At 40.5% G+C, this 25530-nt stretch overlaps 1 protein-coding gene across 9 annotated transcripts in view; it reads left to right on the top strand.

Annotated features, from left to right (window-relative positions):
• Positions 1–5474: 5474 nt before the first annotated feature.
• Positions 5475–25530, top strand: part of ITGAM (integrin subunit alpha M) — a 44710-nt gene continuing 24654 nt past the window's right edge. For 6 of the 9 annotated variants that reach the window (XM_086692314.1, XM_086692317.1, XM_086692313.1 and 3 more), the window contains exons 1-12: positions 5475–5573; positions 7083–7209; positions 10702–10805; positions 11120–11190; positions 11337–11454; positions 17315–17445; positions 17886–18031; positions 18775–18928; positions 20875–21025; positions 21663–21736; positions 23456–23585; positions 23872–24014. In XM_086692314.1, coding sequence (XP_086548440.1) covers positions 5546–5573; positions 7083–7209; positions 10702–10805; positions 11120–11190; positions 11337–11454; positions 17315–17445; positions 17886–18031; positions 18775–18928; positions 20875–21025; positions 21663–21736; positions 23456–23585; positions 23872–24014 — 1377 coding nt within the window. In that variant the 5' untranslated portion in view covers positions 5475–5545. The remainder of the gene's footprint in view (positions 5574–7082; positions 7210–10701; positions 10806–11119; positions 11191–11336; positions 11455–17314; positions 17446–17885; positions 18032–18774; positions 18929–20874; positions 21026–21662; positions 21737–23455; positions 23586–23871; positions 24015–25530) is intronic. The other 3 variants (XM_086692316.1, XM_086692315.1, XM_086692318.1) reach the window with 2 other exon arrangements.

Here is a 25530-nt window from a genome sequence, read left to right as displayed (position 1 = left end):
GTTTCCAAGTCAAAACCTTATGAGGTTTGACACTTTCAATTATTGTTTTTTGGAATACTTATTCTTGAATTCTAATCACTGTGCTGTGAAAAGCCCAAGGAATATAGAGAGGCCACATGAAGGTACTTCAGTTTACAGCCCCAAATGAGCTCCCTGCCTGCACCACTGCCAGTTATGTGAGTGACCAATTTTGAAAGTCCAGCCCAACTGAGCCTTGGATGATTCCAGCCTTAGTCATGATCTGACTGAAACCATGTTAGATTTTATGAGAACAGCTGAAGCTAGACAACCCACAGGACAATGAGACAATGAGTTGCTGTTTTAAGTCACAAAGATTTGTAGTGGTTTGCTACACAGCAATAAATGATTGGGAAAAACTCGTAATCCACTGTCTAGAGATAACCATTATTAACATTTTGCTTTTCTTACACACACACACACACACACACACACACATTTTTATCTTTTTTAAAAGTTAGTTGTTAGTTAATTTAAAACGTTTATTTATCTATTTTGGGAGAGAGAGGAGGAGCAGAGAGAGGGAGAAAGAGAGAATCCCAAGCAGGCTCTGCACTGACAGCACAGGGCCTGATGTGGGGCTCTAACTTATGAATGATGAGATCATGACCTGAGCTGAAACTAAGAGTTGGATGATTAACTGGACAATTAATCAACTGAGCCACCCAGCAGCCTCCATACATATATGTTAAAAGAAGTTAATTAATTAATTAATTAGTTTTGAAAAAGAGGGAGAGAGAGCAGGGGAAAGGCAGAGGGAGATAGAGAGAGAATCTTAAGCAGGCTCCATGCTTAGTGGGCCCAATCCCATGACCCTGGGACCTGAGCCAAAAAAAAGAGTTGGATGCTCAACCAACTAAGCCATCCAGGCACCCCTAAATAAATAATTTTAGAAAAAAAATGAACAGAGGAGTGGCTGAGTGGCTTAGTCAGTTAAACGTCAGACTCGTGATATCTGCTTAGGTAATGATCTCACGGTTTGTAAGATGGAGCCCCGAGTTGGTCTCTGTGCTGACAGCATGGAGCCTGCTTAGGATTCTCCCTCTCCTGTTTCTCTGCCCCTCCCCGACTCATGTACAACTGCATATTCTCTCTCTGAAAATAAATAAATAAATAAATAAATAAATAAATAAATAAATAAATAAATAAAATATTTAAAATATTTAAAAAATGTACAGATTTTTAATGGATTTTTTAAATTTATTTTTATTTTATTTTATTTTATTTTATTTTATTTTTTCAATGTATGAAATTTATTGTCAAATTGGTTTCCATACAACACCCAGTGCTCATCCCAAAAGGTGCCCTCCTCTATACCCATCACTCACCCTCCCCTCCATCCCTGCCCCATCAACCCTCAGTTTGTTCTCAGTTTTTAAGAGTCTCTTATTCTTTGGCTCTCTCCCACTCTAACTTCTTTTTTTTCCCCTTCCCCTCCCCCATGGGTTTCTGTTAAGTTTCTCAGAATCCACATAAGAGTGAAAACATATGGTATCTGTCTATCTCTGTATGGCTTATTTCACTTAGCATAACACTCTCCAGTTCCATCCACGTTGCTACAAAAGGCCATATTTCATTCTTTCTCATTGCCACGTAGTATTCCATTGTGTATATAAACCACAATTTCTTTATCCATTCATTGGTTGATGGACATTTAGGCTCTTTCCATAATTTGGCTATTGTTGAGAGTGCTGCTATCAACATTGGGGTACAAGTGCCCCTATGCATCAGTACTCCTGTATCCCTTGGGTCAATTCCTAGCAGTGCTATTGCTGGGTCATAAGGTAGGTCTATTTTTAATTTTTTGAGGAACCTCCACATTGTTTTCCAGAGTGGCTGCACCAGTTTGCATTCCCATCAACAGTGCAAGAGGGTTCCCATTTCTCCACATCCTCTCCAGCATCTATAGTCTCCTGATTTGTTCATTTTGGCCACTCTGACTGGCATGAGGTGACATCTGAGTGTGGTATTGATTTGTATTTTCCTGATGAGGAGTGACGTTGAGCATCTTTTCATATGCCTGTTGGCCATCTGGATGTCTTCTTTAGAGAAGTGTCTATTCATGTTTTCTGCCCATTTCTTCACTGGGTTATTTGCTTTTCGGGTGTGGAGTTTGGTGAGCTCTTTATAGATTTTGGATACTAGCCCTTTGTCTGATATGTCATTTGCAAATATCTTTTCCCATTCCGTTGGTTGCCTTTTAGTTTTGTTGTTTGTTTCCTTTGCTGTGCAGAAGCTTTTTATCTTCATGAGGTCCCAATAGTTCATTTTTGCTTTTAATTCCCTTGCCTTTGGGGATGTGTCAAGTAAGAGATTGCTACGGCTGAGGTCAGAGAGGTCTTTTCCAGCTTTCTCCTCTAGGGTTTTGATGGTTTCCTGTCTCACATTCAGGTCCTTTATCAATTTTGAGTTTATTTTTGTGAATGGTGTGAGAAAGTGGTCTAGTTTCAATCTTCTGCATGTTGCTGTCCAATTCTCCCAGCACCATTTGTTAAAGAAACTTTTTTCCATTGGATGTTCTTTCCTAAAGATCAGTTGGCCATACGTTTGTGGGTCTAGTTCTGGGGTTTTTATTCTATTCCATTGGTCTATGTGTCTGTTTTTGTGCCAATACCATGCTGTCTTGATGATGACAGCTTTGTAGTAGAGGTTAAAATCTGGGATTATGATGCCTCCTGCTTTGGTCTTCTTCTTCAAAATTACTTTCGCTATTCAGGGCCTTTTGTACATGTGCATATTCTCTCTCTGAAAATAAATAAATAAATAATAAATAAATAAAATATTTTAAATATTTTAAAAATGTACAGATTTTTAATGGAATTTTTTTTAAGAGGACAAATATTTATTTGCTCTGGTTATTAAGCAGGTAGGACTAGGGGCAAGAGAAAATGTGTTAGAGATAGAGTGAAAAAATCATTGGCTTGGGGAATCACATTAGTAGTCATATACAAGGTGCAGTTTGGTGTTCTATATATTTCATGTGTGACTGAATAAAGGAAACCTCATTTATTTATGTATTTATTTTTAATATTTTTATTATTTATCTTGAGAGAGAGAAAGCACGAGTGGGGGAGGGGCATAGAGAGAGAGAGAGGGAGAGAGAGAATCCCAAGCAGGGTCTGCACAATCAGCACAGAGCCTGACACGGGGCTTGAACCCATGAATAATAAGATCATGATCTGAGCCGAAGTTGGATGGTAAGCCGACTGAGCCACCCAGGTGTCCCAATGCTGCATTTAAAATGGAGTCAGGAGGGGGTGCTCAGTTGGTTAATCTTCCAACTCTCAATTTGGGCTCAGGTCATGGTCTCACAGTTGGTGGTGAGATAGTGAGATTGAGCCCCTGAAATTGAGCCCTGCATAGGGCCCTGTGCTGGGCATGGAACTTGCATAAGATTCTCTCTCTCCCTCTGCCTCTCTCCTACTCACTCATTTTCTCTCTCTGTCTCTCTCAAAAAAACAAAATGGAGTCAGGAAAACAGTAAGGGAAGCTCTCACACTCACTGCTCCTGGTCATTTGCAGGCTCCAACAGAAAGGGACTGCATTACACAACAGGAAGACACTTATACTTTATATTTTCTTTCCTTTTTTAAATTTAAATTCAAGTTAGTTAACATACAGTGTAGTTAGTCTTGGCTTCAGGAGTAGAACCCAGTGATTCATCTCTTATATATGACACCCAGTGCTCATCCTGAAAAGTGCCCTCCTTAATTCCCATCACCATGTAACCCATCCCCACCCACCCAGATCCAGCAACGCTCAATTTGTTCTCTGTATTTAAAAGTCTCTTTTGACTTGCTTCCCTCTCTGTTTTTATCTTATTTTTCCTTCCCTTCCCTATGTTCATCTGTTGAGTCTCTCAAATTCCACATAGGAGTCAAATCATATATTTGTCTTTCTCTGAATGACTTATTTCGCTTAGCAAAATACCCTCTAGTTCCATCTATGTTGTTGCAAATGGCAAAATTTCATTCTTTTTGATTATCAAGTAGTATTCCATTGCATATATATATATACTACATCTTCTTTATTCATCAGTCAGTGGACATTTGGGCTCTTTCCATAATTTGGCTATTGTTGATTGCATTGCTATATACATTGGGATGCATCAGCCCCTTCGAATCAGCCCTTTTGTATCCTTTGGATAAATTACTAGTTATACTTTATATTTTTTTCCTCCTAAAAGATTTTTTCCTTGCTGACCAACAGCCCAGTCAGTGAGAGAAAATGTCCCAACTCAGGAATGAAAAGCCACTATACTTTGAACTCCCAGTTTACTCCAATGGAGTTTTTGTTTATAACTGCCTTTCCCAACTCATTTCTTTCCTCTATAAAAGAGCTTTCCTGTCCTTTGTTTTTGGGACTTGGTTTTTCCATAGCTTGTAAGTCCCAAATCACAATTTCTATTATTCCTGAATAAACCCAGTTTTGCTGGTAAAGTAACTGACAGTTTTGTTTTGAAGGTTAACACATGAAATTATGTCTTTGAAAACAGATTTAGAAGTGAGTAGTCATGATGGAATGTAAGGATGTATCACAGAGTGAGACATCATTCAACCATCCCTCTGTTGTTGGCTATTGAAGCAATTCTAGTTTTTTGTTATTAAAAACAATGCCACAGTGAACAAGCTTGTAAATACATCTTTGTACTTCTCAACTATTTTTTAGGATAAATTTCTGGAAGTGAAAACTCCTAGACAAAGTGTTTGAGGCTTTTTTTTTTTTTAAAGCAAAATAATATTTAAAAAGCACTGGGTTTCTCTGTACCTGACTTGTCCTTTCTGATGGCTATAAAAGGAGGACAGCTGTGGCTGAAGGGTACTCCTATTTCCTTGGGCAGGAGGGAAGGACATTTTGCAAAGTGTACTTTCAGAGAGACACAGTGTGACTGTCCACATATGCTTGGTCTGTATTAATATTAGTTTAGACACATGTTCCAGGAGGCAGACCCTAAGTTTCTTCAGCTTGCTTTTCTTTTTTAAATATATATATATTTTTTATTTATTTATTTATTTATTTATTTATTTATTTATTTATTTTAGAGAGAGAGAGGATGAGCAAGAGGCAGGGGAGAGGGGTGGAGGGAGAGAATCTTAAGCAGGCTCCAAGTAAGCAGGCTCCACCCTCAGTGTGAGCCTGTCACAGGACTTGATCCCAGGACCCTGGGATCATGACCTGAGCCAAAATCAAGAGTCAGATGGTCAACCAGCTGAGCCACCCAGGCACCCCTCAGGTTGCTTTTCATAATGCTTGGCCAACCCTAGAAGTGGGTGGGCAAAGAATACCTTTGGGACAGGGATCTTTTTGGTTTGGGCCAGGAATATGGTTAGGGAGGGAGCACAGGCTGTTTGTAGTCCAAGGAAGAAGGTTGAGCAGGACTGTGCTCACTAAGCCCCCGCCCTCTTCCTTTGAATCTCTAATAGACTTCTGCCTCCTACTTCTCCTTTTCTGTCCTTCCTGTCTTTGGTGGCTTTCTTGAAGTGGCTCAGTGGTGCATCCAGCTCCACAGTTTCTGCTCCCTCCAGCTATGACTCACAGAGTTCTTCTGTTAACAGGTACCCTAGGGACTTGGTGGTGGTGGGGTGATCAGAGTGGGGAGATGGGGACCTTTTGAGTCTCTGAGTGGAGAGAGAGGGCACAGAATATCTAGGAGTTAGATGGGGGGAATTTGAGGAAGGACAAGGGATTTAAGAAGCAGAGAGAACTAGACCAAGATGGGATGACCAGAGAAGCTTGGATGAATATTTAAATTTACAGACAATGCAATGGGGCTTGGCTGTCCCCTTCACTTTACAGATGAGGAAACTGAGGTCCCAGACAGGTGGAATGATATGCCCAAAAGTCAACATATATTGGATTCTCAGAGTGTTTCTTGGATTCCATTTTACCATCTCCACTTTGTCTACAGTTCTATTTTCCAAGGAACCAGGTGTAAATGTTTGTTGAATGACCAAAATGATTCAAATCTGCTTCCTTTCATGCCTGTGGTTTGTGGAGAATGAGCCAAATAAAGGAAAAAAAAAATGCTTGAGAGTTGCATATGAAGGAAATTGCCTAATAGAGAGTCTTTAAGAACTTGTTAGGCAAATCAGCAGGGTAGGAGCATAGGGTGGAGCTCAGAGAGGGACTGATTGTACCCCATATTAGTGGTCTTTGGGCCAAGAGTCAGCAAAGTAACTTATGCCTGTGGCCATAAGGCATGGATTCCCCTACCTATTTTTGTACTGTGAGCCATAGGTCTCAGGTGAACATTTGCAATTGATTCATGATAAGGAAAGCTAACTCTGAATCCCGGTGAAGTGACACGTTATTTTCCCAAAAGAATTCCATTTGTCTCATTAGTAAATTTATATTACAAAAAAGCTGTACTCAATTATTATATTTTGAATTTCCCTAGTGAAAAATTTGTGGAAATACATTTTCTCTCTTGTTGTGTAAGTACTTACCTAATGTACTCTACTTGCTTCTTGGCCCACAAAACCTAAAATATTTACTATCTGGCCCTTTATAGAAAAAGTGTGCCAACCTCCACTTCAGACAGTTGGACAGTAAGACAGTTGGACCTGGGAGGCAGATATCTCCATGCTGGGTTAGGGTGAATTCCAGCAGGTAGATGCACAGAGCAGGAGGGCAAGTTGCTTTTTTAAAAAATTTATTTATTTTTATTATTATTAGTGTTATTTTTATTTTTATAAAGCAAGGCAGACTGCCACGTGCAGCGCCTCATTTGGATGTGTCTGGAGTCTTGGAAGCTTGACTATCCTACGTTCTCCTACAAATGGACCTTGAGAGCTTGTTTGGAGGTTCTAGCATGGGAGCGCAGCTACTCATATACTTGTGGTGGAAGAACGGTCCTCCTCTGTCAGGGAAGGTCGTCCTCTTCCACCGAGCGCGCAACTTTGGGAGGGAAGCACATGGAGTGGTGAGGGAGGAAGGAGACACCCGCCTAGCCAGTCAAATCAGCCGAATCAACCCTGGCAATCAATGGGGTGACAGATGTCGCAGCCAGATCACCCTCACATCCAAGTTGCTTTCTTATCTCCTTATGTCCTCCTGACCCTCAGGCTTTCTCCTCCTTCCAGCCTTGGCTTTATTATGTCATGGGTTCAACCTGGATACTAAGCATGCAACGCTATTCCAAGAGAATGCAGCGGGCTTCGGGCAAAGTGTGGTCCAGCTTGAGGGATCCCGGTAAGGACCACATGTGGAGGTCTCTGTATTACACTTCTCTTTAACACTTATATACTTGAAAAAAAAATCACAATTTTGTGGATTTTTTTCTTGATTTACTTTTTGTATAGGTAATACAGATAGAGAGTTCTAAATTCAAAAGATCCTAAAGAGTGCAATAGTAAAAAGTCTCCTCAGCACATACTCCCTTCCCATATTCTTTACCCAGGAGGTTCCCTGTTAAATGGTTTCTTGTGGGTCCTTGCAGAGTCTATGTTGTGTGTACCTCCAAATTTCCTTAACTCCCATTCCCCACACAATTTGTAGCACACATTGTATTCAAACTACTGCTGCCTATTTTTGTAAATAAATTTTATTGATCCCATCCTCATCCCAACTTGCTATTCGTTGTTTATGGACACTTTGGAGCTACAATGGGAGAATCAAGAGGCTTCAACAGGGAGTATATGGCTTGCAAAGCCTAAAATATTTGCCTATATAAAAAGAATTATGGAAATAGTATTACCTTTCCACAAAAAGTTTGCCAGCCTCTGCTCTATTCTGAACTTCGCTTTTTTTTTTTCTTAATAGAGCTTGGTAATTTTCCCAGATACATGCATAAAAACTTTACCCATTCTTAAAAATTTTTTCTTAAATGTTTATTTATTTTTGAGAGAGAGAGAGCACAAGCAGGGGAGGGGCAGAGAGAGAGAGAGAGAGAGAGAAGGAGACACAAATCTGAAGCAGGCTTCAGGCTCTGGTGAGCACAGAGCCTGATGTGGGACTAGAACCACAAACCATGAGATCATGACCTGAGCTGAAGTTGGACACTTAACCAACTGAGCCACCCAGGTGCCCCCTAACTCATTCTTTTAAATTCTTGCATCATATTCTATTATTTTGAGGTACTATAGTTTACATTGATATTACATTTAAATCTCTTCTTAATAGACATTAGATTGTTTCCAAATTTTTGTGATGTGAAAAATGCTGTCCTTTTGTACATGTGTGAGTATATTTGGAAGCAAATTCCTAGAACTAGGATTCCTGGATCAAAGGAATGCATATGTGATGTTAATAGATGTTTCCAGATTACCCTTGGTGGAGGTGGAAACAGTTTGCACTTACACCAGAAATTTATGGAAACACTTACTTCCCCACCCACCTGCCAACCCAATGTGTAATCAAACTTCTTGATCTTTGCAAATTGAATAGGTTAGATATGGTATCTCAATTTAGTTTTAAATTGCATTTATTTATTTATTTATTCATTTATTTATATTTATTTTTGAGAGAGAGAATGTGCAGGTGCTCATGTGTGCGAGTTGGGAAGGGGCAGAGAGAGAGGGAGACAGAGGATCTGAAATAGCCTCCTCACTGTCAACGCAGAGCCCTGTGTGATGCTCTAACTCACAAACTTTGAGATCATGACTGAACAGAAGTCAGACTCTTAGCCACCCAGGTGCCCCTTATTTTTATTTTTTATTTTTATTTTTTAAAGCGTTTATTTATTTTGAGAGACAGAGCGAGAGAGCAGGAGAGGGGCAGGCAGAGAGGGAGACAGAATCCCAAGCAGGGTCTGCTATGTCAGGGACTCAAACTCATGAACTGTGAGATCATGACCTGAGCTGAAACCAAGAGCTGGATGCTCAACTGACTGAGTTACCCAGGAGTCATGCAGGTGCCCCTTAAATTGCACTTGTTTTTAAATGAGAAATGTATTTCCTTTTCTGTGAACCTTTTTCTTATTTGTTGCCCATTTTTCTATTGTTTTATTTCTTTTTTCTTTATTGATTTGTAGGAGCTCTGACTATATTGAGGAAAGTAGTCTGTGGCATGAGTTGCTAATCTCCCTCTCACCAGTTTATTGTTTGTCCTTTAACTTTGTATATGGTAGTTTTTCACATACGGAAATTTAGAAAAAAGTTTTTGTTCTCTATAGTTAAGAATCTGTTTCTTGGTTTGCCTTTCTCTTTTTTTGTCCCTTCGCTTATTGCTTGGTTTCTTAAATTCCACATATGAGTGAAATCATACAGTATTTGTCTTTCTCTGACTGACTTATTTCACCTAGCATAATAGTCTCTAACTCCACCCATGTCATTGCAAACAGCAAGATTTCATTCTTTTTTATGGCTATTAATATTCCATCGTGTATGTGTGTGTATATACATATATATGTGTATATATATATCATATTATCATCATCATCATCTTTTTTTTTTAAGATTTTATTTTTAAGTAGTCTCTACACCCAGTGTGGGGTTTGAACTCACAACCCAAGATCAAGAGTCACACACTCCACTGACTGAGCCAGCCAGGCTCAGAATACACCATATCTTCTTTATCCATTCATCAGTTGATGAACAATTGGATTTCTTCTATAATTTGGCTATTGTAGATAATGCTGCTGTAAACATTGGGATGCATGTATCCCTTTGAATTATTGGTTTTGCATTCTTTGGGTAAATATCCAGTAGTGCGATTGCTGGATCGTAGTATAGCTTTATTTTTAACTTTTTGGGGGAACTCAATACTGTTTTCCAGAGTGGCTGCACTAGTTTGCATCCTACCAACAGTGCGTGAGGGTTCCCCTTTCTCCATATCCTCACCAATACCTGTTGTTTCTTGTGTTTTTCGATTTTAGCCATTTTAATAGGTATAAGGTGATATATCATTATTTTTTTAATGTTTATTTATTTTTGAGAGAGAGAGCATGTGCACAAGCAGGGGAGGGACAGAGAGAGAGGGAGGGAGACAGAGGATCGGAAGCGTGCTGACAACAGAGAGAACTCACGAACCACAAGATCATGACCTAAGCCAAAGTCAGATGCTTAACCAACTGAGCCACCCAGGTGCCCCCAAGGTGATATCTCATTGTAGTTTTGATTTGCATTTCCCTGATATCACATACAGAAATTTATTCAAAATGACTGAATTTAAAATGGTTGAATTTATTCATCAAAATTTTTCTTTAAATTCCAGTATAGTTAACATACAGTGTTATATTAATTTCAGGTGTACAATATAGGATGCAACAACTTTTTTTTTTAATTTTTTTTAATGTTTATTTATTTTTGAGACAGAGAGAGACAGAGCATGAATGGGGGAGGGGCAGAGAGAGGGAGACACAGAATCGGAAGCAGTCTCCAGGCTCTGAGCCATCAGCCCAGAGCCTGATGCGGGGCTTGAACTCACAAACTGTGAGATCGTGACCTGAGCTGAAGTCAGCCGCTCAACCGACTGAGCCACCCAGGTGCCCCAGGATGCCACAACTTTTGAATGACTTCTTGGTTTTGTGTCATTCTTAAGGAGGCCCTTCCCCTTCCAATATTTAAACTTTTCCCATTTTTTTTCTTTGCTGAATCTTCCTCCTATTTCAGGGAATTGGGAAATACTGAGGGTTGTCTCTTCTCACTTTCCTTTGAGTGGCAGAACTTCCATGGTCTCCTTCTTTCCCACATGCCATGGTTTTCTCTTGTCCCTGTAGTGATCTTTTCCTAACTCTCCCCCCAGGTTGGTGGTTGGAGCCCCCCAGGAGATAAAGGCTGCCAACCAAACAGGTGGCCTCTACCAGTGTGACTACAGCACGGGCAAGTGTGAGCCTATCTCCCTGGAGGGTGAGTCACTGCCCCTCCCTGGGATCCAGGGCTAGGCTTCCACCTGTGTGTACACCTGAACTTGCCAGGCATTCCTTTTGTTCTGAGCGTCTGTAGTTGGGGGCTCAGGCATCCAGTTCATCAGTCTGTGCTGTATGCAGGCTCTACCTCAGATACTTTCAGGCACCCCCTTCATGTTCCTTTCCTGTGACTTAGGTTCACCTTGATCTGTTTAGTCTGCATGTCTCCCAGGTTAAAGTGACCTCTGTTGACCTTCACATAGCCCATTTTATGCCCCTGAAGGTGACCATGTATATATATATATGTCTCCTCAGTCCCCCTGGAGGCGGTGAACATGTCTCTGGGCCTGTCTCTGGCATTTGCCACCAACCCTTTTCGACTGCTGGTGAGTTGTCCTGGGTCATGGGATTGTTCTGAAAGAAGGAGTCAGGGGCTTATGGCTGCTGGGGCTGGGGTCTGTGGAGGGTGGCGATGCTGAGGTAAAAGGACAGGAAGCAGGAACGGCCCCTCCCACATGCAACCTTCCCCCAGGCCTGTGGTCCCACTGTGCACCAAACTTGTAAGGAGAACACCTATGTGAATGGCTTATGCTTCCTGTTTGGATCCAACCTACGGCAGCAGCCCCAGAGATTCCCAGAGAGCCTCAGAGGTAGGTGGCCTTTGGCAAAGAATACAGATGGGTAGTGTGAGCATAAGGGCAGGACTGGGATGGGGACTATTCACAGCCTGAGGGGTGACTTAGGGATCTAGGTGCAGAAGTGGGAGGCAACTAGGTTCCAACAGAGATGGTAGGAGTTGATGCTAGGATTTTGCACTTTAAGAAAAGTCCTGATATAAATATAAATATAAATATAAATATAAATATAAATATAAATATAAATATAAATATAAATATAAATATAAATATAAATATAAATATATATAAATAAGGAAAGTCCTGAAATGCCCACTCATCTTTGTGAGATGATGTCCCAACCATTGTCCTTAGAATAAGTGCCTAAGTCTCCTAATCATAGCCTTTGAGGGTCTGAATGGTATGGCTTCTTCAACTTTTCTCCCATCCGGTCTACCTCAGCCACTGTGCTCCATCCACTCTGGCTGCCTTTCTTCAAGAACAACACCAAGTTGTCCATGTCTTAGGGCCTTTGCACTCACTATTCCTTCAGCCTGGAATGCTCTTCCCTCAGATCTTACTTGGCAACCCATTATTGTCAACTCTGCTCAAATGTCACTTCTTCAAAGAGGCCTTTTCTGAGTGGATCTTCTAATCTTTTCCATCATCACTCCCTACCACATTGTCCTACTTTACCATTTTCATACTTGTATGTACATATTTTACTTGTTTATTTTATGTCCTTTCTTCTGGAATGCAGGCTTCATGATAGCAAGGATACTACTGTCCAGCTTGTTCATTGTTCTATACTATATCTATTGCTGCTTAACAAATTGCCCCTGAACTTAGTAGCTAAAAACAATAAATGTTAATTATATTACAGTTTCTATGAATCAGGAATCTGGGCATGACTTAGCTGGGTAGCTCTGCCTTAGGGTTTTTTTTGTGAGATTGAAGTTAACTTGTTCAACTGGAGCTGTGGTCTCATCTGAATGCTTGACTGAGAAAAAGATCCACTTCCAAGCTCATTTACCAGATTGTTGAACTGAAGGCCTCTGTTTTCACTGGCTGTTGCTGGAGGCTTCTCTCAGTTGTTTGTCACATGGGCTTCCCTATAAATAATCTCATAACTGCTCCCCACAGAGCAGCTGGCTTCCTCCAGAGTGAGTAAACAAGGGATTAGGAGAGCAAGAGGGAGAGAAAACACCCAAGGAAGAAAACACAGTAGTTTCATAATCTAATCTCAGAAGTAAAAACACATTACTTCTGTAATTTTATATTTCTTTGAATTGAGTCAAAAAGTCTAGCTCACACTCAAGAGAAGGGACTATGCAAGGGTGTTATTTCCATGAGGTGAGAATCTTGGGGACCACCTTAGTGGCTACCTACCACATTCTTGTTCCCCAAACATTTGTTGACTGAAAGAGTGAGTGACTGACTGAATCTTTTTTTTCTAAACTACTTTTTGCCACTTATTTCTTCAGCTGCTTGGCCTTCTTTTTCTTGTCTTCAAGTTGGTTCTGGAAACAAGGGCAGATATATCTTCCTTTTGTAAGTTTTTTTTTTTTTTTTTCTCTCAAGCTCTGCTCCTTTGTACTTTACTCTCAAAAGATAACCTTCCTTCTTCACAAAGAAAATCAAAGTTGCCAGGGATGAACTCCCTCCACTTACCCCTTCTCCTTGTTCAAATTTTGCAATGGTATCACCCTTGGTTTTAGAGAAAGACCTGTCTCTCCACCTTTCCATGAATCACTCTTTTCTCTGGGCTTTTGAGGCTCTCTCACCTCACCAACTTGAAATCCACATCCTAAATCTTTCATTCTCTCTAGGAGCTTAAATTTCTACCCCTCTTTTGAATGTAAACATGCTCATGCTTATCCATATCTTAAAATCAATCAACCACCAAAATTAATAGCACTAAAAATACCCTTCTCTCTCCTTGATCTCCTCTATATCTTCTGCCATTTCTCCTTACCTTCACCACCACACTTCTTGAAAGGGCTCTCTCTCCTTGTTTCCATTTCCCCCATATCACCATTCTTCACCCTCTGACATCTGGCTTCTGCTCAACCATCATATAAATCTTCCTCTTGCAAATGGCATTTATGATTCCCTAAATGCCAAATCTCTTTTCTGCCCTCATATTTACTGACTTTTCTGATGTGACTTACAGATCATCTCTTCTTTCCCAAAACAACTTGGCTCTAGATTTCTCCCTTCTCCTCCCTTCCCCTCCTCATTTCCTCTCCCTTCCCCTCCCTCCACCTCCCCTCCTTCCTCTCCTCTCCCTTCCTCTCCTCTCCCTCCCCTTCCCCTCCCCTCCCCTCCCCCTCTCCTCCCCTTCCTTCTCCTCCCCTCTCCTGCCTTCTCCTCCCCTCCCCTTCTCTCTTCTGTCTTTGCTTCTCCCCCTGCCAAGGGCTTCTGTTAAGCTTCAGTTCCAGGCAGTCTTCCTCTGCCTTCTTTGCATGCATAGGGGTACCATGTTATAGCTTCTATTCTTGTCCATGTGTTCTTCCGCCCAATCACATCCAGTTCTGTGGCTTCAGCTCCACCCTCACATTTCTCTCTTCTGTTCTCACTCTCAGGATTCAATACTTTTCTTTTAAAAGTATTTTTAAAAGTATTTTTAGGGTGCCTGGGTGGCTCATAGCTTAAGCATCTGATTTTGGCTCAGGTCGAGATCTTATGATTCCTGAGTTGGAGTCCCACATCAGGTGAGCACGATCCCCTCTTTGGGTGACCTTGAGACCCAATTTGGATGAGCATGAGCCTCACTTTGGTAAAAGAAAAACAAAAACAAAAAAGCAAAAAAAAAAAACACCCCGCAAGGCCCACTTTGGGTTAGCCCTGTTTCTCTCCTTCCCTCTCTCTGTCTCCCCCTCCCTCTATCTCTCTCTCTGCCCCTCACTCACTTGTGACACCCCCTCTAAAAAAATAAAATAAAAAACATCTTCAATTCTTTAAAAATGATTCAAAATTCAAAAAGTACTAAAGGACACACTATAAACATTTCATTGCCAGTTTCTCGTCTTATTCACAAGCATATACATATCTATAGTCTTCATTTTGTGCCACAAATGGTGGCACATTCTGTACACACTTGATCCTTTCCAATTAACATATCTTTGAGATTTTCAAACATTTTTTTGATTAATTTTCTTTGTATATTTTCTATAGTTAATTTTCTTTGTATATTTTCCATATAAATGTTAGAATCTGTTTATTTATTTTTAAAAAGCCAACGCTTTTTTTGGGTAATTTAATTTTTTTATAGATCATACAGTAAAATTGACCTTTTTCTTTTAGTGTACAGTTCCATGAATTTTAAAGTATTTATGGGTTTGGATAAAAAACTAATGTGAACATGTGGTGCCTGGCAAGCTCAGTCAATACAGCATACAACTCTTGATCTTAGGGTTGTGAGTTTGAACCCCGTGTTGGTTGTAGAGATTACTTAAAAATAAAATCTTACAAAAGACAACATGAACAGAAAACAAGAGTTCTATTACTCCTTTAAAAAATCCTTCATACTATCTTTTTATAGTTAGTTGCTTTCTCCCCCTCACTTTAGTACCTGGCACTCACTAATCTGTTCTCCATCACTGTACAGTTTGTCTTTTCAAGAAAGCTACATATATGGAATTAAAACCCTTTGAGATTGGCTTCTTTCGCTAGTATAATACACTTGCATTTCATTCATGTTGTTGTGCATATTAGTAGTTCTTTCCTTTTTTAAATTGCTAAGTAGTATTCCATTGCATAGATTTACCACACTCTAGGACATTTGTGCATGCTCAGAGACAGTCAGTGGTTGTGACAGGTTCTGGTCAGTTTCTTTTTCTTTTTAAAGCTTTTAAAATTTATTTATTTATTTATTTATTTATTTTTAATTTTTAAATGTTTATTTATTTATTTTTATTATTTATTATTATTTTTATTAAATATAATTTATTTTCAAATTGGTTTCTATACAACACCCAGTGCTCATCCCTCCTCAATGCTCATCACCCACTTTCCCCTCCCCTGCCTCCCATTAACCCTCAGTTTGTTCTCTGTATTTAAGAGTCTCTTGTGGTTTGCCTCCCTCCCTCTATGTTTGTAACATTTTCCCCCCTTCTCCACCCCCATGATCTTCTGTTAAGTTTCTCAAGATCCACATATGAGTGAAAACATATGGTATCTGTCTTTCTCTGACTGACTTATTTCACTTAGCATAATACCCTCCAGTTCCATCCACGTTGCTGCAAATGGCAGGATTTCATTCTTTCTCTTGCCAAGTAGTATTCCACTGTATATATAAACCACATCTTTATCCATTCATCAGTTGATGGACATTTAGGCTCTTTCCATAATTTGGCTATTGGAAGTGCCACCAACTGAGCCACCCAGCAGCCTCCATACATATATGTTAAAAGAAGTTAATTAATTAATTAATTAATTAGTTTTGAAAAGAGGGAGAGAGAGCAAGGGAAAGGCAGAGGGAGATAGAGAGAGAATCTTAAGCAGGCTCCATGCTTAGTGGGCCCAATCCCATGACCCTGGGATCATGACCTGAGCCAAAATCAAGAGTTGGATGCTCAACCAACTGAGCCATCCAGGCACCCCTAAATAAATAATTTTAGAAAAAAATGAACAGAGGAGTGGCTGAGTGGCTTAGTCAGTTAAGCATCAGACTCGTGATATCTGCTTAGGTAATGATCTCACGGTTTGTGAGATGGAGCCCCGAGTTGGTCTCTGTGCTGACAGCATGGAGCCTGCTTAGGATTCTCCCTCTCCTGTTTCTCTGCCCCTCCCCAACTCATGTACAAGTGCATATTCTCTCTCTGAAAATAAATAAATAAATAAACAAATAAACAAATAAATAAAATATTTAAAATATTTAAAAAATGTACAGATTTTTAATGGATTTTTTAAATTTATTTTAATTTTATTTTATTTTATTTTATTTTATTTTTTCAATGTATGAAATTTATTGTCAAATTGGTTTCCATACAACACCCAGTGCTCATCCCAAAAGGTACCCTCCTCTATACCCATCACCCACCCTCCCCTCCCTCCCTCCCCCATCAACCTCAGTTTGTTCTCAGTTTTTAAGAGTCTCTTATGCTTTGGCTCTCTCCCACTCTAACCTCTTTTTTTTTTTTTCCTTCCCCTTCCCCATGGGTTTCTGTTAAGTTTCTCAGAATCCACATAGGAGTGAAAACATATGGTATCTGTATATCTCTGTATGGCTTATTTCATTTAGCATAACACTCTCCAGTTCCATCCACGTTGCTACAAAGCGCCATATTTCATTCTTTCTCATTGCCACGTAGTATTCCATTGTGTATATAAACCACAATTTCTTTATCCATTCATTGGTTGATGGACATTTAGGCTCTTTCCATAATTTGGCTATTGTTGAAAGTGCTGCTATCAACATTGGGGTACATGTGCCCCTATGCATCAGCACTCCTGTATCCCTTGGGTAAATTCCTAGCAGTGCTATTGCTGGGTCATAGAGTAGTTCTATTTTTAATTTTTTGAGGAACCTCCATATTGTTTTCCAGAGTGGCTGCACCAGTTTGCATTCCCACCAACAGTGCAAGCATCTTCTAAATTTTGTTGTTTCTTTTTCACTGTATTTCTTCCTTCAGCTCTGTGATTCTACTTGCATTCCTTGAAAAATTGTTTATTTTTTGTTGTTATTCAAAAGTAACATTGACATATTCTACAGATGCCTTCCTCATGGTGACTGCCATCTTGAGACTGTGTCCATGTTTTTATTAAGCTTGGAGCATGGGTTGCATATTGTTTACTTTTTATTTTCACTGCTTAGTAGAGGGTTGACATGGAAAAGAATTAATCCCAGTCTCTAATACTTAATCAGTTCATGCTCTTTCTCCTGTTTCCCAAGAGTGCCCTCGGCAAGACAGTGATATTGCCTTCTTGATTGATGGTTCTGGTAGCATCATCCAGAGCGACTTTCAGAAGATGAAGGATTTTGTCTCAACTGTGATGGGTCAATTCAAGAAATCCAAAACCTTGGTGAGGGCAAATGGGTTGGTTAGGAAATAGTTCATATAAAGCTGGCAAATCCATGGCAACCAGTCTGCCACTTTTCTCTTTTACTTCTATTGCAAAATTGCCAATTGATCATGTTTTCTTTCATGATCCTCTTTCCTGCTCTTTCTGGATGCAGCCTAAGCATTCTTCCAACCCTCTGTAAAGCAGGCCGCTCTGACTAATTGATAAGGGTTGGCATGGGAGATGAAACCTACCTGTCATCTCTGGCTGAGTTCTAGTATTTAGAGGTGGGAGCTGATGGCAGATCTCTGTCCTGGTGTGGCAGAAGAATTGGGGGCAATGTAGAATTTGGAGGGATTTGGAGACTTGAGTGTTTCAAGATTTATGTAACATTTCCTAGGAGGTGGGTAAGTGTGAGGAGGGACACTTTCTCCAGTGTAATACCAGATGCCTGTTCCCAGTTTTCTTTAATGCAGTACTCTGAAGACTTCCAGACTCATTTCACCTTTAATGAATTCAAGAAAAACCCTAACCCATCATTGCTGGTGAGGCCAATAAAACAGTTGCGTGGGCGGACACACACTGCCACAGGAATCCGCAAAGTAGTGTAAGTTCTTTGCTTAGGATGGAAGGAGGAGGTGATATTTTTTAGTTGGGATTTGAAGAATGAAGGCAGTTGTTCAGACAGGGATGGGATAAAGGATATTTATGGTGGAGGGAACAGCATGAGTAAAGGTGTGGAGGAGGGACTCTGCATTGTATGTTCATGAAATACAAGTTGTGAGTAAAGGTAGGAGTGAAGGGGAGACATGAGGGTAAAGCTAGAGGGTGGCCACAGAGATTAGTTGAGGTCAGGTCCCTTAAGGCAACTGAAAAGCCAGTGGGGATCCACTGAAGGTTTTAAGCAGAGGGGAGATGTCACCACATCTTGTTTTGGAAAGTTCACTCTGGTGTGTGTGTGTGTGTGTGTGTGTGTGTGTGTACGTGTATAGAGGTGAGGGTGGGGATTGGGACAAAAGTATAGGAAAGTGAGCTAGAGACACGTTGCATCAAACCAGGAAAGGTTTGTGAGGGCCCAATTAAGCTTAAAAATTTTGTTTTAATTTAAAATAGTTTAAAAAATCAATATATGCAAAAGTATATAAATACAGTGAAGATTTCTTTTCCTTCCACTCTTCTACCTTCTCCTGTTGCCTTTCCAGGTCATGGGGCAGCCACATCTCAGTGTTCATTCCAAGGGAGCCCAAACCCCTCCTAGCTACATCTGAGCCAGTGACTGCTGATGCTTCCTCCTTAGCATTAAGAGTATCTCTATTCACATTTGACTTTTATTTCCTCTTCCCTGGACAGAAGAGAATTGTTTCAGAGCAGTAGTGGAGCCCGGGAGAAAGCCTTTAAGATCCTAGTAGTCATCACGGATGGAGAAAAGTTTGGCGATCCCTTGGAGTACAAGGATGTCATTCCTGAAGCAGACAAAGAGGGGATCATTCGCTATGTCATTGGGGTAGGAAATGTGGCTCTCTGGCCTGAGCTTCTGTGGCCTGATGCTTCTACTTGGATACACCCTCCCTTCAATTTGTAAATATCGGTTAAACCAAGGTAGGGCAAGGTCACTGCTAACCCACATGAGCCTGTGTCAGTTAATTATTGTTACAATGATGCAGTACAACAAATTATCTCAGATTTCAGTCCTTTAATTTTTTTAACAATTTATTTTTATTTTTGAGAGGGAGAGAGAGAGAGAGAGAGAGAGAGAGAGAGAGACATAGAGTCTAAAGCAGGCTTTAGGCTCTGAGCTGTCAGCACAGAGCCTGATGCAGGGCTCAAACTCATGGGCTGTGAGATCATGACTTGAGCCAAAGTCGGATGCTCAACTGACTGAGCCACCCATGCGCACCAGAATTCAGTCCTTTATTTTTAAAAAAAATTTTTAGGGGCGCTTGGGTGGCTCAGTTGGTTAAGCGTCCGACTTCGGCTCAGGTCATGATCTCACGTTCCGTGAGTTCGAGCCCCATGTCGGGCTCTGGGCTGATGGCTCAGAGCCTGGAGCCTGCTTCTGATTCTGTGTCTCCCTCTCTCTCTGCCCCTCCCTCGTTCATGCTCTGTCTCTCTGTCTCAAAAATAAATAAACGTTTTAAAAAAATTTATTTATTTAAAAAAAAATTTTTTTTAACGTTTATTTATTTTTGAGACAGGGAGAGACAGCATGAACGGGGAAGGGTCGGAGAGAGAGGGAGACACAGAATCAGAAGCAGGCTCCAGGCTCTGAGCCATCAGCCCAGAGCCCGACACGGGGCTCGAACTCACAGAACGTGAGATCATGACCTGAGCCGAAGTCGGACGCTTAACCGACTGAGCCACCTAGGCGCCCCCAGAATTCAGTCTTTTAAAACAATAAGTAAGTCTGTAGTTGAGCTGGACAATTTTTCTGGCTTTGACTAGGCTCACTCTTAAATCTGTAATCATTTGAAGGTTGCTTGGCAGCTTTGCTGATCTTGGCTGGGCTCTCTCCATTTTTGAGGGTTGCCATCTATGTCTGTCTGCTGGACTGGAATGACTGGAACAACTGGGGTAACTTGGCTCTGCTGCTCCCAGTATCATCTTACAGTGGGCTAGCCTGGGCATGTCCTCATGGTGAAGGCAGGGGAACAAAAGAGCAAGTGGGGGCACCTGGGTGGCTCAGTCGGTTGAGAGTCTGACTTCAGCTCAGGTCATGATCTCATGGCTTGTGGCTTCAAGGCCCCTGTCGGGCTCTGTGCTGACAGCTCAGAGCCTGGAGCATGCTTCAGATTCTGTGTCTCCCTCTCTCTCTCCACCCCTCCCCTGCTCATGCTCTGTCTCTCAAAAATAAAATAAATAAACATTAAAAAAACAATAAAAAAGAGCAAGTGGAAATGTTTCAAGCACTTTTTTTTAAAGCATCTGTCTGAATCATGTATGATAATATCCATTGGCTGAAGCAAGACACATAGCCGGACCCAGAGACAACAAGCAGGGCAGATTGCTCTGCCGTAGATAGGAGGATACAGCAAAGTTTTGGGGGAAAGGGCTTGGATATAGGAAGAGGTATAGAGTTGGGGATCATCAGTGTAATCAAACTACCACAGTACCTTGTATGACATAGAAAAAGGTATCATCACGGGTGCATGGGTTGGCAAGTAAGAAACCCCTTCATATAGAGAAAAAGACTCCCTTTACTCTGGGGAGAGGTCAGCTCCATACCAGGAGGCATAGCACAGCAAAAGGACCAAAAGCTAATTTCTCCCTTGACAGAATGTTATGTGCAGTGCATAACCTGCCCTACTATACTTGGTAGCCCTGTCCCTATTCTGGTGCATTTCTTCATCTGACAGATATTGTTTCAGATTCTTTTCCCACAGAATTTTCTTTGCTGGATGAGACTGATACCCCCAGATGATGTCTGACTTGGCCTCTATTCCTTGATAACAGGTGGGAGCTGCTTTCAACAGTCCAAAAACTCGTGAAGAGCTTAATACCATTGCATCAAAGCCTCCTCGTGATTATGTGTTCCGGGTGAATAACTTTGAAGCTCTGAAGACCATTCAAAACCAGCTTCAGGAAAAGATCTTTGCAATTGAGGGTAAGCTAAGGTTCTATATTCCTGTAGCAGCTCCAGAGGCAGCTCCTTATCTCCAAACATGCATTTCCTCTTTAGTAGCTAGAACCTCTTAACCCTTGATATCCTCTCAGCATTAACTCTTTCTCCATTTCCTCTAGTTCCCAGCAACTCTGGCCTCACTTGGTCATTTCCTTTGAAATCAAAGAATGTAGACTTTATATTTACTTTGTAAGCCTTGGCTATAGGCTGAAAAATTGGAGGATAAGGGAGCCAAATCTCAGATAGTATTTTTCAAAAAATTTAGATATGCTACCAACATTTGTCTGTTTGAGTCACTGCTGTATTTCCAGTGTCTAGAATAGTGCCTGGTACATAGAGAGTTCTCAATAAATGTTTATTGAATAAATTAATTCAAAAATTAGGGAAAGGTTCATACACAATCTGGATTTATGGTTTCTCTTGAAAAGTTGGAAGGTTAGACTGCATTCCTACTTGGCAAAAAGAAGGTGGGACCAAATTGCCACCTTCTCTTTAAAAGGAGTACATGCTTTCTAGTGCAACATAGCTCCCATATGACTCTCTTTTTGTCTGGTCAACATAACATTTGAGTTCCCAGATCTTCTTCTTTCTTTAATGTAGAAAGTGCTCCTCCTCACAGGTACTCAGACAGGAAGTACCAGCTCCTTTGAACATGAGATGTCTCAGGAAGGCTTCAGTGCTGCCATCACCTCTGTAAGTGGTCCTTTATTAAATTGTGATGGGGCAAGAAGAAGGGGGAGAAGAGGTGCAAGGGTATGGTGGCTTTTATCTGCAATTGGTACTTGTTGGGAGGCATGTCTTTGATGGGGAGCAGTGGTCCCTTTTCTTTTCCTTATCAGACCTTTTTTTTTTTTTTAAATGAGATATAGTGGACATATGGTATTATCTTTAGGTATACAACATAATGATTTGATGTATGCATGTATTGTGAAATGATCAACACAATAAGTCTGATTAATATCCATCACACATTTAGGTAAAAAATTTATTTTTCTTGTGATGAAAACTTTAAGATTTATATTCTTAGCAAATTTAAAATACCAATACAGTGTTATTAACTATACTTACCAGGGTGTACATTATACCCCAGACTTTATTTTATAACTGGAAATTTGTACCTTTTGACCACCATCACCCATTTTGCCTACCTTCCCAACAAATTGCCTTTGGCTACCACCAATTTGTTCTCTGCATCTATGAGTTCAGTTTTTGTTTTGTTTTAGATTCCATATATACGTGAGATCATACCATATTTGTCTTTCTCTGACTTGTTTTGCTTAGCATAATGCCCTCAAGGTCCATACATGTTACAAATGGCAGTATTTCCTTCTTTTTTATGGCTGGTTAATATTCCATTGTATTATATATAACATTTTCTTTATCTGTGCTTCAGTGGACACTTAGATTATTTCCATGTCTTGGTTATTGTAAATAATGCTTCAGTGAACATGGGGTGCAGATATCTTTTTGAGTTAGTGTTTTCATTTCCTTCATTTCTTTCTTTTCTTTTTCATGACAGTCATTCTAACAGGTGTGAGGTGACATCTCATTGTGGTTTTGATTTGCATTTCCCTGATGATTAGTGATGTTGAGCACTGGCCATCTGTATATCTTCTTTGGAAAAGTGTCTATTCAGATCCCCTGCCCATTTTTAATCAGAAATTTTTTGCTATTGAGTTGTAGGAGTTCTTTATATATTTTGTATATATCAACCCCTTACCAGAGATATGATGCACAAATATTTTCTCCAATTCTGTAGGTTACCTTTTCACTTTGTTGATGGTTTCTTTTGTTGTGCAGAAGATTTTTAGCTTGATGTAGTCCTATTTGTTTATTTTTGTTTTTGTTGCCTTTGCTTTTGGTGTCAAACCCCAAAAAATCCTTGCCACGATCAATGTAAAGTTGCTTACCACCAGTTTTATTCTTGGAGTGTTATGGTTTACGGTCTTATGGTCCATTTTGAATTGATTTTTGTAAGTGATGTGAGAGAGTGGTTCAGTTTCATTCTTTTGCATGAGACTTTTCACTTTTCCCAATCCCATTTATTGAGAGACTGTCTTTTCCCCATTGCATATTCTTGAATCTTTTGTTGTAAATTAATTGACCGTATATGTATGGGTTTATTTCTGGGCTGTCTATGTATTCTGCTATATTTATCTATATGTTTGTATTTATGCCAATATGATACTGTTTTGATTACTATAATTTTGCAATATAGTTTGAAATCAGAAAACATGATGCCTCCAGCTTTGTTCTTCTTTCTCAGAATTGCTTTGGCTATTTGGGGTCTTTTGTAGTTCCATACAAATTTAGGATTGTTTGTTCTATTTCCATGAAAAATGCCATTGAAATTTTGATAAGGATTGCACTGAAGCTGTATGTTGCTCAATCTTGTTCTACCTTCTTTCCCAGAATGATCTCTTGCTAGGTGCTGTGGGAAGCTTTGACTGGGCTGGTGGAGCTTTTCTGTATGTGTCAAAGGACAAATTCACCTTCATCAACACAACCAGGGTAGATTCAGACATGAATGATGCTTACTTGGGTAAGTGGAGACGGCAGGGTAACTCTAAGAAGGGGTCTTGATAGGGCATACCTCAACTAGCATAGACATCACTGGATCTTTCAAAGGCCCTTGGAATAAATTTAAAGACAGAAATTTCAAAATTTCATTTTAGTTATGTTAAAAAAGGGGGATATAGTGCAGGGTCCAGTTATCCCAACCTACTAAGCATGGGGCTACTGCAGTGCCCCTACTCTAAGGATAGATCTCCTAGAGGGGGCTGAGTCTGTGAAGGAAAGCACTTATCCTCTCAGATCACCATCTTCAGGTTATGCTGCCGAAGTCATATGGAGGAGCAGGGTGCAAAATCTGGTTCTTGGGGCACCTCGATATCAGCACACTGGCCTGGTGGTGATGTTTAGAGAGAATGCTGGTACCTGGGAGACCAACACTGTTATCAAGGGTAGCCAGGTAAGTGCAGAGTATGTGGAGCATAAATGTGCAAACAGAGGCACTTGGGGGCTTGACATTCCAGTATGGGCATCACCAGGTGCTATGTGTATCAGAGTTTTGTAAAGGAGCTTTCAGAGGTCTTTGAGCTGGACAGTCACAAGAATAAGCTTTGTATTTGAGAATGCTGTGTTTTCACTTTTCTAACTACAATAAATAATGACACTTGACTTGTGCAGAGCTTTCTGTGAGTCTCCCTGTGCAAAGAGCTGGTATTTAACCAGTACACAACCAGTATAGCCATATTAGTTATTAGAATATGGAAATAATTCCATATGTGTCAATCAATAGATGCTTTCCTTAGATTAATGCTTTCTTCCCCCTCCCTTGCACTCTGGTCTCTTCCTCATTATTCTTTGAACTTCCCCATGATTCAACAACTATGAGGTGAGACAGGGCATCTCAGGGGAGCTTTTGGACCTACTTCATCTAAGCCCATAGTCAGTGCCTGAGCAATCCTAACAGTTCAATATTTTGATTTTTTAAAATGTTTATTTATTTTTGAAAAGGAGAGAGAGACAGAGTGTGAGCGGGGGAGGGGCAGAGAGAGAGAGAGAGAGGGAGACACAGAATCTGAAGCAGTCTCCAGGCTCTGCACTGTCAGCACAGAGCCTGATGTGGGGCTTAAACTCATGAGCCATGAGATCGTGACCTGAGCCGAAGTAGGACCCTTAACCCACTGAGTCACCCCGGTGCTCCTAGCAGTTCAATATTTTGAATATCACCCTGAAAAAGCAGTGTGGTTGCATCTTATGTGTGGCATCATATGTGGTGTGAGACACAAAAGTTTCTAGTTCAAATTATCCTTGAAAATTCCTGAAATAGGGTTGCACTCATGTGTCTGTAGTTCTGTGTGTATTCCTTTCATTTTTATCACTGGCTCACTTTGGTCTGCAATTAATGCATCATATGTGGATACCTGATTGCTCTGATACCTGAACAGCTTGTCATAATTCTTTGCCATCGTCAAATTCTTCATATGGTCTTTTCATAGTTTTTATCAACACATAAAACATAGGCATCAGTGCCTGACACATATAAGGGGTAGGGTGGGGGACAATACATAGGGGAATTCTAGGAAGTCAAGTGTGAATGTGATGCTACTTCTCTGTTTTAAGTGTGTGTGGTCCAGAATTACATGGAGAAGGCTGGATGGTCAACTCTTTTACCATACACAGGCATTACACATGCAAATTAGAATCAAGGATGATGAATACTAAACTGGGACAGTCTGAGTGTTATGAGAGTAAATGGGAGGGATATCCACACAAGGATGTTAAGGAAAGTTTCCTAGAGAAAGTGACAATTGATGTGGAAGAACTAGAGAAATGAAGAATGTGGAAAGAAGAGGGCCAAAGGAAGGAGAGAGCATGAGACACAGTTCAGAGTGTGTGTATTGGGGTTTGGGGAGTGTGGGTGAAAACACTGGGAAGAACTAGATTAATGTCAAATCTATCACTCCCTCCATTTCTAATGA

Source organism: Puma concolor, chromosome E3, assembly GCF_028749965.1.
Source record: "Puma concolor isolate L17-30 chromosome E3, mPumCon1.1.hap2, whole genome shotgun sequence".
In the NCBI taxonomy this organism is placed as follows: Eukaryota; Metazoa; Chordata; class Mammalia; order Carnivora; family Felidae; genus Puma; species Puma concolor.
The sequence above is the reverse complement of the archived record's forward strand: the minus strand, read 5'-3'. Positions and strand labels throughout refer to the sequence as shown.